Source organism: Mya arenaria, chromosome 8 (genome assembly GCF_026914265.1).
Source record: "Mya arenaria isolate MELC-2E11 chromosome 8, ASM2691426v1".
In the NCBI taxonomy this organism is placed as follows: Eukaryota; Metazoa; Mollusca; class Bivalvia; order Myida; family Myidae; genus Mya; species Mya arenaria.
The window spans coordinates 63,181,936-63,197,265 of record NC_069129.1 but is presented as its reverse complement, the minus strand read 5'-3'; the positions used below and the strand labels follow the sequence as shown (position 1 = coordinate 63,197,265).

Sequence of the window (15,330 nt, the reverse complement as noted above, 5' to 3'; positions counted from 1 at the left end):
TGGGGATGATCTATTACTTACAGGCCCTGGGCCTCATAGACAAACTGGCCGCCTACCATCAGCTTCCAGGTAATAGGGCGGTAATCTGTGTTCATGTACTGTATATTCTATACAGGCCCTGAGCCTCATAGACAAACTGGCCACCTACCATCAGCTTCCAGGTAATGGGGGGGATCTGTGGTTCATGTACTATATATTCTATACAGCTGGGGGTGGGGATGATCTATTACTTACAGGCCCTGGGCCTCATAGACAAACTGGCCGCCTACCATCAGCTTCCAGGTAATAGGGCGGTAATCTGTGTTCATGTACTGTATATTCTATACAGGCCCTGAGCCTCATAGACAAACTGGCCACCTACCATCAGCTTCCAGGTAATAGGGCGGTAATCTGTGTTCATGTACTGTATATTCTATACAGGCCCTGAGCCTCATAGACAAACTGGCCACCTACCATCAGCTACCAGGTAATGGGGGGGGGATCTGTGGTTCATGTACTATATATTCTATACAGGCCCTGAGCCTCATAGACAAACTGGCCACCTACCATCAGCTTCCAGGTAATAGGGCGGTAATCTGTGTTCATGTACTGTATATTCTATACAGGCCCTGAGCCACATAGACAAACTGGCCACCTACCATCAGCTACCAGGTAATGGGGGGGGGGGGGATCTGTGGTTCATGTACTATATATTCTATACAGGCCCTGAGCCTCATAGACAAACTGGCCACCTACCATCAGCTTCCAGGTAATAGGGCGGTAATCTGTGTTCATGTACTGTATATTCTATACAGGCCCTGAGCCTCATAGACAAACTGGCCACCTACCATCAGCTACCAGGTAATAGGGGGGAGGGATCTGTGGTTCATGTACTGTATATTCTATACAGCTGGGGGTGGGGATGATCTATTACTTACAGGCTCTGGGCCTCATAGACAAACTGGCCGCCTACCATCAGCTTCCAGGTAATGGGGGGGGGGGGGGTCTGTGGTTCATGTACTGTATATTCTATACAGCTGGGGGTGGGGATGATCTATTACTTACAGGCCCTGAGCCTCATAGACAAACTGGCCACCTACCATCAGCTTGCAGGTAATGGGGGGGGGGATCTGTGGTTCATGTACTGTATATTCTATACAGCTGGGGGTGGGGATGATCTATTACTTACAGGCTCTGGGCCTCATAGACAAACTGGCCACCTACCATCAGCTACCAGGTAATAGGGGGGAGGGATCTGTGGTTCATGTACTGTATATTCTATACAGCTGGGGGTGGGGATGATCTATTACTTACAGGCTCTGGGCCTCATAGACAAACTGGCCGCCTACCATCAGCTTCCAGGTAATGGGGGGGGGGGGATCTGTGGTTCATGTACTGTATATTCTATACAGCTGGGGGTGGGGATGATCTATTACTTACAGGCCCTGAGCCTCATAGACAAACTGGCCACCTACCATCAGCTTGCAGGTAATGGGGGGGGGATCTGTGGTTCATGTACTGTATATTCTATACAGCTGGGGGTGGGGATGATCTATTACTTACAGGCTCTGGGCCTCATAGACAAACTGGCCGCCTACCATCAGCTTCCAGGTAATAGGGCGGTAATCTGTGTTCATGTACTGTATATTCTATACAGGCCCTGAGCCTCATAGACAAACTGGCCACCTACCATCAGCTACCAGGTAATAGGGGGGAGGGATCTGTGGTTCATGTACTGTATATTCTATACAGCTGGGGGTGGGGATGATCTATTACTTACAGGCTCTGGGCCTCATAGACAAACTGGCCGCCTACCATCAGCTTCCAGGTAATAGGGCGGTAATCTGTGTTCATGTACTGTATATTCTATACAGGCCCTGAGCCTCATAGACAAACTGGCCACCTACCATCAGCTACTAGGTAATAGGGGGGAGGGATCTGTGGTTCATGTACTGTATTTTCTATACAGCTGGGGGTGGGGATGATCTATTTCCTACAGGCCCTGGGTCACATAGACAAACTGGCCGCCTACTATCAGCTTCCAGGTAACAGGGCAGTAATCTGTGGTTCATGTACTGAATATTCTATACAGGTGCTGGGCCTCATAGACAAACTGGCCGCCTACCATTAGCTTCCAGGTAATGGGGCGGGAATCTGTGACTCATGTACTGTATATTTGACTGGTTGTGGGGATGATTTATTACTTGGCGCTGGGCCCCAGAGAAAAACTGACTGCCTCCTCAGCCAGCTACCAGGATGTAGGGGATGGAAGACTTGTAGTAGATCTTTGTTTAATCTGTTGTACTTTTGGTTATTCACGTTATGTACATCCAAGTTTAAACACCAAAATATTGAGTTTCAGTTTCATAAAGAAGTGATGAAGAGTGTCAAAGAAAATAATACATATCTGTTATTTTCAGTTGAATGGCAATCTTTTTTTCATGTTTTTAAGTGGTTTATTGAAAAATATCACATGTTAAACTTTATGTTATAATGTTTATCAAAGTAGAATTTCAAGTTTCTGACATTTTTACCTGTTACTGTAAGCAGCAAATATAATGTTCTGGTAAGAAAAATCAATAACATCATAGTATTAACTTATTTAGCTGAACCAATTTAATATCAATAAAATATCATGAATGCCAGGCATGAGAGAAAGAGAAATGGTGTTTTAAGGAGTGAACACAAAGCGTAAATATTGCAGTTGTGAAATTTACCTTTTAATGCTTACACTGGGAAATATATTTATCTTGACACTGAAACAATCATCTACCAATATATCTTATATTTTTTGTTACATCCCAATAGAGAAGAACCTAGCTGAAGATGCCGAGCCTGTGACCCTGCTCCATATGATGTTTACCATGACCTTCACCCCTCTTGGCCATGCAGCAGTCGTCCATACTCTCACACAGGCTGATAACATCTCAGTGCTTATGCCCTTTGTGAAACTGTCAGGTAAGTGCTAGCTGAATTTGTTGTCATACATATGTACATTAAAAGCTTTCAGAAAGTAGAAATTTAATCTAGAGATGCTTTTAATTTCAGTTTTGGCATAACATACTTATATTAATAGTACTGAAATATTTTCATGAAAAAATACAAAGATAGTACAGGTGTTCAGGTTGAAAACTACACATACATGGCATGTGTTCAGGTTGATAATTATACTTATAGACCATTTATTCAGTTAAGAAATTCACTTATAGATCTTGTATTTAGGTTGAAAAGTACACATTGACATATAGACAGGTTGAAAACTTCACATATAGACCAAGTATTCAGCTATGCATATAGTACATGTCTTCTGGCAGATTACTAACTTACAAGTACATGTTCATGTATATGCATTTAGGTTGTACTATTTCTGCACAGGTGATGACAGAGAAGATGCCAAGCTGCGCAAGTCAGTGAGCGCAGGCTACTCTACAGAACTGCTGAACATCGTTGTCCACTACTCTGACAGTGTGGAGTTCCTCCAGAGACACAGCAAACACCTGCTCGCTATTGGGGAGCAAGGTAAATCATGTACTTGTTGTAATATTGTATGGAGAAAGATCATGGTTCACTACTCCAACAGATCAAACTTTCCCCTGAAGTGTGGCAATAACCTACTCACTGTAGGGGAACAAATTCAGTAATATTTGTATTGTTGTAAGAATGATATATGTAGAAAAATTTCACGGTTCACTACTCCGACTGTGTGGACTTTGACCAGAGTTATGGCAAAGACCTGCTCACTGTAGAGGAGCAAGGTAATCATGTAGTCATACTGAATTAAGCGTTTGGTTTTTAAAAACGGATAAAGATCATCAAGTGAATGATCCTGTTCTCTTAGTACCACTTATAACCAAACATGACACACTGGTGAAATGTAATTCTTCCACAGCTGCAGCTGTACAAATCATGCACAAAGGTTGTGAATTAAGTGATGTTAATTTTATTCAACATCAGCTCTTAATGTTGTAAAAAAATATCAAACTCTGTTTTAATAGGTAATTGTAACCTTCAGCCAATACCAATAGTAGGTGCAGTTTTTCCTATTGTACTGATCCTAAAGGTTTTACCTCCAGAATTCAGCAGTAAGCTCGCCCGACTGAAGGAATGGCTGTTACCTTTGAAATCTCTCACCATCTTCTCTCACAATGGTCTGCCAGCAATCATTGAACAGTTGATGGTGCTGAAGAATGATGTTCTCAAACTGCCTCGGGGTCTCATCACTGTGTTGAGGATTTTGAAGAACCTTGCAGTGGCTCCGCAAAATGACTTTCCAGAAGGTAAGACTGAACAGTCTAGTTAATAGAATCACCTTGTTTGGGTATAATTAATGGCTAAAAGAGAATTAATGGTATCAGATGTTTTTATGCCCCTGAAGGTTGGCATATTTGAATCGTAAATGTCTCCTGTATACGGATATTTTTTTTTTTAAATTTTGCCACATGTGTTTGAGATACCAAGACGATGTGTTGCATGCAAGACCTGTGTCCTTACCTCTAAGGTGAAGGTCACACTTTGAATGAGTGTTTGAATACTATGGAATGCTGCATATAAGGACATAGAGTATAGGTGGTTGTATCCTGGCTGTAACATTCTCTTGTAAGGACAGATTTAAATATAACTTGCCAATGTTTTCGACGACATGTCGCATGCAAGACCTGTGTCCCTACCTCTATGACCACTAGTTCATAACAGGTCCTTGCTTTATCCATACATTTTATTGCTATTTTCTTTGCTTTTTTAGACTTGATATTGTTCAAATGTCAATGTCACATTGAGGGCATTCATCACATTCTGTTACAGCTCTTGTTCTCTGTAATTCAGTGATTGTTTAAACTAATGTTGTTTATGTACTGTATGCAATAATCAAGAGATGATATCAACATGATTCTTTTCTTTTCATAATAACAAAAATTGGTGCCAAGGAATGAAATGTTCCATATATATTTGGTTTCAGTTTCAACTATGACACCCATCAGTCGTATATTTTGCTAATCACAAGCTCTCTAAACATGCACATGTTTACTCATGTTAAGCTCACTACTGCTACAGGTTCTTCAGCTACTCTTGATATTTTTCCCACTACTCCTTCAGGTTTTCCCCCTACTCTTACTGTTTCTCCAACTTCTTCTATTGTTTTTTCCCCACTTCCTCTTCTGGTTTTCCAAATACTGGTTCTCCCACTACTCTCACTGTTCCGCCCTCAACTTATACTTTTCCCACCTACTGCTCAAACGGTTTCAAACCACACCTATTGTTTCTCCCACTACTCCTTCTGTTTCTCCCACTACTCCTATTGTTTTTTCCACTACTACTATTGTTTCTCCCACTACTCCTATTGTTTCTCCCACTACTCCTATTGTTTCTCCCACTACTCCTATTGTTTCTCCCACTACTCCTATTGTTTCTCCCACTACTCCTATTGTTTCTCCCACTACTCCTATTGTTTCTCCCACTACTCCTATTGTTTCTCCCACTACTCCTTCTGTTCCTCCAACTACTCCTATTGTTTCTCCCACTATTCCTATTGTTTCTCCCACTACTCCTATTGTTTCCCACACTACTCCTACTGTTTATCCCACTACTCCTATTGTTTCTCCCACTATTCCTATCGTTTCTCCCACTACTCCTATTGTTTCTCACACTACTCCTTCTGTTTCTCCCACTGCTCCAATTGTTTATCCCACTACTCCTATTGTTTCTCCCACTACTCCTACTGTTCCTCCCTCTTCTCCTACTGTTTCTTCCACTACTCCTATTGTTTCTCCCACTACTAATACTGTTTCTCCCACTACTCCTTCTGTTTCTCCGACTACTCCTATTGTTTCTCCCGCTACTCTTACTGTTTCTCCCACTACTCCCACTGTTTATCCCACTACTCCCACTGTTTCTCCCACTACTCCTACTGTTTCTTGCGCGACTCCAACTGTTTCTCGAGGGACTCCTACTTTTTCTCCAACTTATCCTTTTGTTTCTCACGCGACTCGTACTGTTTCTCACGCGAATGCTTTTTCTCGCGCGACTCATGCTGTTTCTCCAACTAATCCTTTTGTTTCTCATGCGACTCCTACTGTTTCTCCCGTGTATTTTCAGACAAGAACGAAGAGATGAAATACAAGTATGTGCTTGTGGAGCTGTTCAGTGCCGACTGTCTGCCCGTTTTTGTCACCATACTCCAGGTTAGCGAACCTAAATTCCAGGCTTTCTCCATTTATACTTTAATTATTGATTTCTACATAGAAGGACATGTCATGCATGTAACCAGAAATAGAAATAGAATATGTACAAATAGAATGTTTTTAACTTTGCTACACGAGGTGATCTATTTAAATAATGCTTACCACTTTGGTCCAACTAAAATTACTGTATTGAAAATATCTGTTTATTTAGGTTAATGAAATGAAATGATGAAGAAAGGGTTATAGTGTAGAATAAGTGAAACATTCTGTAACTTTTGTGACTAGGCTCAACAGTTATTGAATGATATAATATATGCTTGATTTAATATTCCCATTCATCTGCATTTACTGTTTTGGCATCGGTGGAAGATGTGGTTAAGAAATAAAAGACTTGTTCCATTATTGAATTATTTATGTACTGGTACATCAAATGCACTTTCATTTATTTGAGAAACAAGAAGATCAGATGTTGCAGCGATGGCAGAAGGCATTTGACAGTGACTCTATCTTGTGGGATATAAACTTTATTGTATACAGCAATGAGTATCTTTCTTCTTTTCTAGAAACTGAGTGAGTTGATGTTGCGGCCATGGCAGAAGGGAGTACCAAAGAGCAGTGAGACCCTGTCCCTGTACCTATTCATCATGAAGCCCTGCCTAGAGATGGCCAAGGCTATCACACAGTACCTCATCATGGCGAGGGGCACAGAGGTGGGTGGGGCATGGGATTATTAGAATAGTGCAACAAAGGGATTGTGTTGTTTATGCAAAAATGTTTGATAATATTTGGTGATATATGACTGTTATTACTTATTTTCCATGATAGTGATTTACAATGAATGTAACAGTAGCTCTAGTAAAACTTGGAATAAACTTATTAAGTTCAAGTTTTTATTGTGGCTAGTGATTCCTAAGAAGCATGGCAGACACATATTGATAGGGTCTGCTTTTTCTGGTCTCTTTGGTGTCACATATTTTTGTTTCTATCAATGACTTTTAAATGATTTGGTGTTGAGTCTTCAAACAAGTTTGCACATTGGTCATGGTCAGTTGACCTTGTGTATCTCACTGTGATTGGCAATTGTACAAAAGCCACTTCTAACTCCTCCTCCTTCTCCTCCACCTCTTCCGCCTCATCATCATCATCATCATCATCAAATAGATGATCTATCAATACAAACCTAGCTTGGTGACATTATACCGTATGAATACCGTACTTTCTTGGCATACTTCGATGGATATTTAACCTAGCTAAGTACTTGTCATTTATACAAGTTATGCTACACACATGTCAGTCATGATGGCCTTGACATGGAAAATTAAGTACTTTCTCGAATGTTTGTTATTTTTCCAAGCTTTCCTAGCATAATCAGTTGGTGGGGTATTTAGTGAGATATTCTGTCTTAATATTGACTGCAGCAATTTCTATAGAAATGTGTGTTGTTCTTGCAAATTTTATGACCTATGATTGTCATGGCCCTACCCCAGGAAGAACATGTATATTTGCAGTTCCGAGACCTGACAGGACTGGCCACTATGTTTGAGCTGCATACAGTGCTATGTTCTGTTCCCACCATCAGCATCTTTGCTCCAGAAATCAACAGTGTAAGTTGTATTGCACCACAATATAGTTTCTAATATCATTAAATCATTACTGCTGCATTTCTAATTCATAATTTGCTACAATAAACATGTTCAAACTATCACACATCATTCTTCAACAATATTCTAGGTACATGTACTTGGGCTTCTGATACAGATTTTGTGTAATGGATGTATTTGTTTCTTTCAGATCCAGAGAGAGATAGTTGACACAATAGCATCCTACACCCAGCCACTGTCACAGCCCAGTCAGGAGAAAGACAGTAAGACAGCTTTCATACATGCAGTCACAGCTGTGTCTACAGTTCAAATATCCTTTGTCGATTGAAAATGAGGCTTAAACAGGCTTATTTTAGGGTACTAGGATGACTAGGTGTCCACCTTTCACTTAAGGGGTCTTCAGTTTAAGACCTGCCAAAGGCATCATTATTCCTCATACAAGCAGCTTTTGGCTTCTGTCACAGGAAAGCTACATTGTATTTTGTTGTATGGACAGGTATATGTGAAGACATGTAAAACCAGCATATCTCAAATCCTAATAGTGGTATTGATTCAATCAACTGTGTTAGTATTGTTTGAGATCATTATTCTTGTCCAGAGTTTAAAAAAACAAAACAATATTTTTTATGAAAATCTGAATCCCTTTAATTATTGTTTATAACTTATCTTCAGAGATAAGTGAGAGTCTATGGACGCTGGCTATCCGGGACTTGCTCAAGTTTACCATGAAGGCCCCCTACACCTACCTGAGTGGCCTGCAGATGCTCTCAGAGTTACTGCCCCTGCCACTACCCCTGCAAACAAAGGAGGTGAGAACCATATAGATTCAGAATACTCAATAGGTGGTTGATTTTCTATTTGATAAGAAATAGTTGAAAAATGTAAAAATATCCTATGTTCACCATTGACCTATCTCACTGGCCTGCAGATGCTCTCAGAGTTTCTGCCCTTGCCTCTTCAGATTATGGAGGTAGGGACAGTGGACTGGCATGATATGAAATAATACTTTTTGAAAGGTTATCTAAACTATATATTGTGTTTCCAGCCATTAACCACTGAGGAGGTTCAGCTGGCTATCAACACAAGGAAGTTGTGGAGTGCCCACCTTCTTCCCCTCCACACGACACTCCATGGCATCGTCCGCACCCTGGCTACAACTTCCTGTCAACCTCTCCAACAGATACTTCGGAAGATCTGCTTCCAGATGTCAGACTTGGCATCTCCCACGGCATCCATGATCACACAGTATGTGCTATTCCCTTTCTGCTTATAATGAAGGAAAGAATTATTCAAAATTTGAATTGCATACATCCCATGCTACTTTCATATTAATATGCAAATAGGGAAAATGCATGGTGAGGTTTCCTTTGCAAAAGAATTGAATTCATACACAATCATAAGCTCATTGGTTTGTGATGGAGGCTGAGGTGTGCAAAAACTATAACCAATACAAAATGTTTATGTTATTCAATTGGACTTGTCCCTATACACATGCTTATAATAACTATACAATGCACATATTATGATTAGCAAGGTCTATAGTACTGACTTTAATATTGTTTAATTATTTCATGTAAACAACTGATAAAAGTGTATAAGCATTGGCTTCACCTGCTGTTTTATTGCCTGTATTAACACAACAGTTTTGTAGCATCCTGTGGTTTCATTTATCTCAGGTGTATACTGGACATCCTCCTGGAACACATAGAAAGTATAGGGAACCTGGAGAAGGGTGGAGACAGGCCTGGTGCCCAGTCTGCTGCTGATAAGCCCCAGGAGCCGCGGCCGGCTCCCAGCCCGGAGGATTACAAGGTTGTGCTGGCTACACTGGGCCGGTTCCTCAACCTTCTGGCCTACCTCCTCTCACAGCCAGCCATCAAGTGTACCATGCTGAGAATCATAGGGTGAGGACTGAGTGAATAACGTCAGTGATGTTTGACGTATTAAGTATATACTAAATATTAATACTGTACTTTCATATTGGGACTTGCTGATTTGGCTGATATAAATGAATTGTCCGTGAATATATTTGATCACTTCTCTTCGTTAGTGATGTAAATTCATTTGAACAATGAAATTTTTTCATGCTTCGTATCTGCAATAATAACACTCTCTAAACTGAAAAGAAACATCTTTACTGAGGTCAAACCAACTGTCTTATATGGACGAAGGTAAACAAATTTTAAGTGGCATTAAAAATTTGAACGATTTTACTTTCTCATTATCGCAGGAGTGATGGGGAGGACAAATACCAGAGTGTGCTACCACGGATGTTGGACATCCTCAACACTGTGTGTGACCGGCCTGAACACATCCAGGACCAGGAGTCCATAGTGGTATGTAACCATTACATGCTATAAGTCAATATCCTTATTTTTGCACATTCTTCACTTATTATCACATATTTATTTGTTGGGTTTTTATTGAAAGAAAAAAAGTTTTCATGGTTCTGGTCTTGTTGATGGCATAGAGTCTAGCATAATTTTTAACCTTGTGTCCATCAACTCAAAAAAGTTCAGCATATTCTTATGAAACTTATAATAAGTCAAATGTTACCAGTGACAGTATTGGTAAGGCCCAGCACTGGCAAAATATCTGTACTGGTTCCTTTTCACCAACTTTGAAATGCATGTACTCGCACTAAAAGTGGAATTATACAATGTACACAAGATGTTTTTCATTTTTAAATGAAATATTTTTGGGAATATTTTTAGATTAACTTGACTTAAATCCTCTGAACCATTATTGATAACTCTATTTTGTTTGTATTTTAGTCGATTCTACAGAGCCTGTGTGACCTTGAGGTGACCTTGCTGGCAGGAGACTCCAATGTCTCCATCCCTGAACAGGTTAGTGACTTAACATCAGGCTTTGGTTTCCTTCATTTTGTATTATTTCAGCAATCTCAGCAAAGATGGGTGGTGGAAGACACACCTGTCAGGTGTTTGCAAGACATTTCACCAACACTTACGGGTATCATTTGGGGGTGGGGGGGGGGTCTTGTTCTTACAAGTATTTAGATTATTCTTGGAAAATTGACAAATGAATATTAGACAAGAACAATAAGCAAAAAAATATGAACACATGCATATATTCTTGGCCAAATTTCAACTTCACAGAATTTTGTAGAACCATTCAATGCTGAAATTTTGGCCAATGATTGCATCATTAAAAAACAAGCCAATCTAAATATTGCGCACTTTATGTAGAAGCAGAAAATAGCAAAGTCTTTAAGAGGCTAAGAAATATATTCATATCTTTTCTTTCAAAAAGTTATTTAGAAATTAATGTCACTTAATTGTTTGTTTACATGAGTGGTGACCCATGTGAGAACTCCTTTAAGTCACGTGATTCCTCACCTTGTAGCTTTTTCATATATTTTTTTTATCTAGGTGGTGAATGCCCTGCCCTGTTTTCCCCAGCTGACCCAGATCATGGAAGCCCTATTTGTGCATATCCCCCATCTTAACCATATGTATGAGACTGTGTTGCCATGTAACTTGTATATCAATATTCTCTGCAGGTGGTGAATGCCCTGCCCTGTTTTCCCCAGCTGACCCAGATCATGGAAGCCCTATTTGTGCATATCCCCCATCTTAACCATATGTATGAGACTGTGTTGCCATGTAACTTGTATATCAATATTCTCTGCAGGTGGTGAATGCCCTGCCCTGTGTTCCCCAGCTGACCCAGATCATGGAAGCCCTATTTGTGCATATCCCCCATCTTAACCATATGTATGAGACTGTGTTGCCATGTAACTTGTATATCAATATTCTCTGCAGGTGGTGAATGCCCTGCCCTGTGTTCCCCAGCTGACCCAGATCATGGAAGCCCTATTTGTGCATATCCCCCATCTTAACCATATGTATGAGACTGTACTGCCATGTAACTTGTATATCAATATTCTCTGCAGGTGGTGAATGCTCTGCCCTGTGTTCCCCAGCTGACCCAGATCATTGAGGCCCTATTTGTGCATATCGCCCACCCAAGCCACAAGTATGAGTCAGTGCTTCCGTGTATACGGGCCCTCGTCATGCTTACAGAATATAACTACAGCTTCTACATACTTAAAATGTGAGTAGCCAGTTAAATGTTGGGTTTATAGTCGCATGCCACTCTTGCAAATACTTTAACTGTAGTTAAAGGTAAAAAATGTTCCAATATTTGAATTTATACGGCGTCTCAGAAGCAGTATTCAAATATTGGAACATTTTTTACTTATAACTACAAGTATTGAATACGCACGGCATGTGTAGCAAGGCATGTATCTCTGATTCGAATAGTTGTAATGTAATGCCCCTTTTCTGATAAATATTTTGCATCCTCATATGCTGCTTTTGTTTATTGTTATGTTAATTCCATACCCCCAAAAATGTACAATAATGATATCCTGTTCAGAATGGAAATATAAAACCATTTGATACCATTATATGCTGTTTAGCATAGACTTGTTATTACTTTCATAATCCTGGACGTGTGTGAAAGTATATGGTTTAATAGTTTAATTTTAATACTCTTTTGCATTCTAATATGCTAACGACAATCTTTTTAGCACATTTGAAAAGCACAAGTCAGCGGTGTACCGTCTCCTGCAGCGAATAAAGATCAAGTTTAGCAAGGACAGTTCTGATACACTATCCACATTCTCAACCACCCTTGAATTTCTCCGCCTGCTCGTGTGTACGGACATGCCAGACACACGCTCCATCACTCTGACCAATCAGGAACTGCGTGAGGTTGTTGGCTGGAATAAAGATGTCACTAACCATCCCCTTATTGACTTGCAGAAGTTGCTTGATGTAAGTGTATTAGTGCCATGAGTAAACATTTCATCATCTCAATGTTTAAAATCCTTCATTTACTAAATTATTTAGACAGTAGCTGCTAGATCCTTATTTTGTGTTCGACCACTGTAATAGAATAAACCTTTTCCTTTCTGTATGAATTTTGTAGGTTTTGTGGATATAACTCAAACAAATGATGGTTAGATTATATTTCGCATAGCTATATTTCCTTGGGTATAGCCCAAGCATACACTGTTTAATTTCTTATGTAACATTCGCTTGTGTGTATTCTGTAGGAGAGTTTAAAGGAGGAGGAAGCCCTGGACAGCCTGTTGGAGAGTGTGAACAGCCTACTGGCCGTGCTGAGGGCAGAGTCCCCTCAGAAACAAAAGCCTGGTAATATTATAGTTTGTGCCATAGGTTTGTTAGTGTTTTTTGAATGAGAATATGTGAAATACACCATTGCTTGGACACTGATGTGTTTCAAAAATAATCTTTGCTGGATGACAGTTGAACTTGTAAGCTATGATAAAGCAAGACCTTATTCTTGGCTTCAATCTATATGTACAATTTTACAGATAATTCAGCCATTTAATCTAGATAAGCTATGGTGTATTTTAGCACTGGTTTTGTAAGTTCTCTCTATCCCCTTTTGCAGCAACAGTTATTACAATACTTCTATATGTACATTGTTTATCAGATGTGAGCCCGCCAGTGGTTCCCGAGCCCTTGTCCCTGCACACTTTGTTCAACACCCGGTCAGTGTACACAGTGACTGATGCTGACGATGACCGACTGACCACAACCTTCTGGCAGACCACATTTGAGGCTGACGTCCCTGATCTGGTGAGTATGGGAGTCTTTATGTTAAAATTCATTTTATGTTTATTTTGAACAATGCATCAATGAGAATTCAAGCTTAAACTGGAGTAGATGTGATCATACTATGAAAATACAAGTTTTTTATGCCTGGTCATGTAACCTCGAATAATAGTGAATAAGAAAATTGCTTGTTGTATTGTTGATGTAATGATTTAAATATGAATACATGAAGTTCAGTTGTATTTCGCTTTGAATGTGTGTAATGTCCTGCTTGTTACTGTACTGATTTCTTAGTTCTCAGTTCTGTCTGATGGAATGACAGTGTCTTTAGTTCATTGCCCATCTACTGACTGTTGAATCTCTGCCTAGATGCAATGAAAAATCAAGTATGGAGAATTTTACTTTTGTATGCATACTTGTGGGCTACATGTTGTGTACTTGGTCATCCAGGTGTATGATTTATGCAAGTAACAGGGGGCTTACAAGTAAAAGTTTCAATTTTAGAAGCAGCTTTTAACACATACCTAACTTTTATACATATATGTAGCTACCCACACATGTGTGATTCACAACCATTCTAATAAATAAAATTAGTCTACTAATGTTGTAAGGTCTGTTGTATCCAGGTGCCGTATGACCTTGAGGCCATATGCCTAAAGTACTGCAGGGACTTCAACATCGAGGAAGAACTGAAGAGAGATACGGGGCTCCCTTCAGACGAGGAGCTCACGAAACCTAAAAAGCTCAAGTAAGTAAACACTAAACACTTTACCATAAAATAACATCTATAATGTGTGAAAGTCACATAATCCCAAACTTTGACAGATAAAACAAAACAGTGTCTGTTTAAGTCTGCAAGTTGTTAAAGTTTTAAGTTTATTCTCAATACAATTTGGATTATTGCAGAAGATTGTTTAATCTCCATTTATTTACCACCTATTAATTCTACCATCATTGAGAAAACTGCTATAACAACTTGCAAGTCCGTTTCTGAAAGGAAGCCTTTATACTGAGGCTCATTTTTAGGGGCCATGAGAAATTACCCCTGATAAAACACATGACCTTTTGCGTTGGAGGCAAACCACTTTTGTTAATATTTATTTTGTAGGGGTTTAATATTTATATCCCTCTTAATCGATCAAGCATCAATTTACAAACTAGTGAATGATTTGATTTACATTTGTTAACCAGGTTTTCACATAGTGAAACCTGGTTATTAGAATGGCGAAAGTTGTTGTTCGGGCGGGCGGGTGGGCGGCCGGGCTGCGTCAAACTCGCCTATGAAACTGAATAACTTTAGTAAGGGTTGACATATCTTGACCAAACTTGGTCTATAGAAAGAGTTTATGGGTACCTTTCATGGGATTGCGTTTGGGGTCCCTAGGGTCAGGGTCAAGGTCACTGTTACTAAAAATAGAAAAACGGTTGAAACTGAATAACTTTAGTTAGTGATGACATATCTTGACTAAACTTGGTCAATAGAAAGAGTTTATGGATACCTTTCATGGGATTGCGTTTGGGGTCCCTAGGGTCAAGGTCAAGATCACTGTTACTAAAAATAGAAAAATGGTTGAAACTAAATAACTTTAGTTAGGGATGACATATCTTGACTAAACTTGGTGTACAGGAAGAGTTTATAGACGCCCTTCATGGGATTGCGTTTGGGGTCCCTAGATTTAAGGTCAAGGTCACTGTTACTAAAATAGAAAAACAGTTGAAACTGAATAATTTTAGTCAGGGTGTACATATCTTGACCAAATCAGGTGTAAAGGAAGAGTTTATGGATACCTTTCATGGGATTGCGTTTGGGGTCCCTGGATTCAAAGTCAAGGTCACTGTTACTAATAATAGAAAAATGGTTGAAACTGAATAACTTAAGTTAGGGTTTACATATCCTGACACAACTTGGTATAAAGGAATAGTTTATGGATACCTTTCAATGAATTGCATTTGGGGTCCCTAGGG

General features: G+C 39.7%; 1 protein-coding gene across 1 annotated transcript in view; it reads left to right on the top strand.

The window, feature by feature from the left end:
* Positions 1 to 15,330, top strand: part of LOC128243456 (protein virilizer homolog) — a 53,830-nt gene that overhangs the window by 29,836 nt on the left and 8,664 nt on the right. The window contains exons 22-38 of the mRNA XM_052961246.1: positions 2,788 to 2,937; positions 3,355 to 3,498; positions 4,053 to 4,256; positions 6,070 to 6,155; positions 6,719 to 6,865; positions 7,664 to 7,759; positions 7,947 to 8,019; positions 8,429 to 8,565; positions 8,802 to 9,001; positions 9,433 to 9,660; positions 9,987 to 10,092; positions 10,531 to 10,605; positions 11,673 to 11,833; positions 12,312 to 12,558; positions 12,840 to 12,939; positions 13,244 to 13,389; positions 13,992 to 14,113. Coding sequence (XP_052817206.1) covers positions 2,788 to 2,937; positions 3,355 to 3,498; positions 4,053 to 4,256; positions 6,070 to 6,155; positions 6,719 to 6,865; positions 7,664 to 7,759; positions 7,947 to 8,019; positions 8,429 to 8,565; positions 8,802 to 9,001; positions 9,433 to 9,660; positions 9,987 to 10,092; positions 10,531 to 10,605; positions 11,673 to 11,833; positions 12,312 to 12,558; positions 12,840 to 12,939; positions 13,244 to 13,389; positions 13,992 to 14,113 — 2,422 coding nt within the window. The remainder of the gene's footprint in view (positions 1 to 2,787; positions 2,938 to 3,354; positions 3,499 to 4,052; positions 4,257 to 6,069; positions 6,156 to 6,718; positions 6,866 to 7,663; positions 7,760 to 7,946; positions 8,020 to 8,428; positions 8,566 to 8,801; positions 9,002 to 9,432; positions 9,661 to 9,986; positions 10,093 to 10,530; positions 10,606 to 11,672; positions 11,834 to 12,311; positions 12,559 to 12,839; positions 12,940 to 13,243; positions 13,390 to 13,991; positions 14,114 to 15,330) is intronic.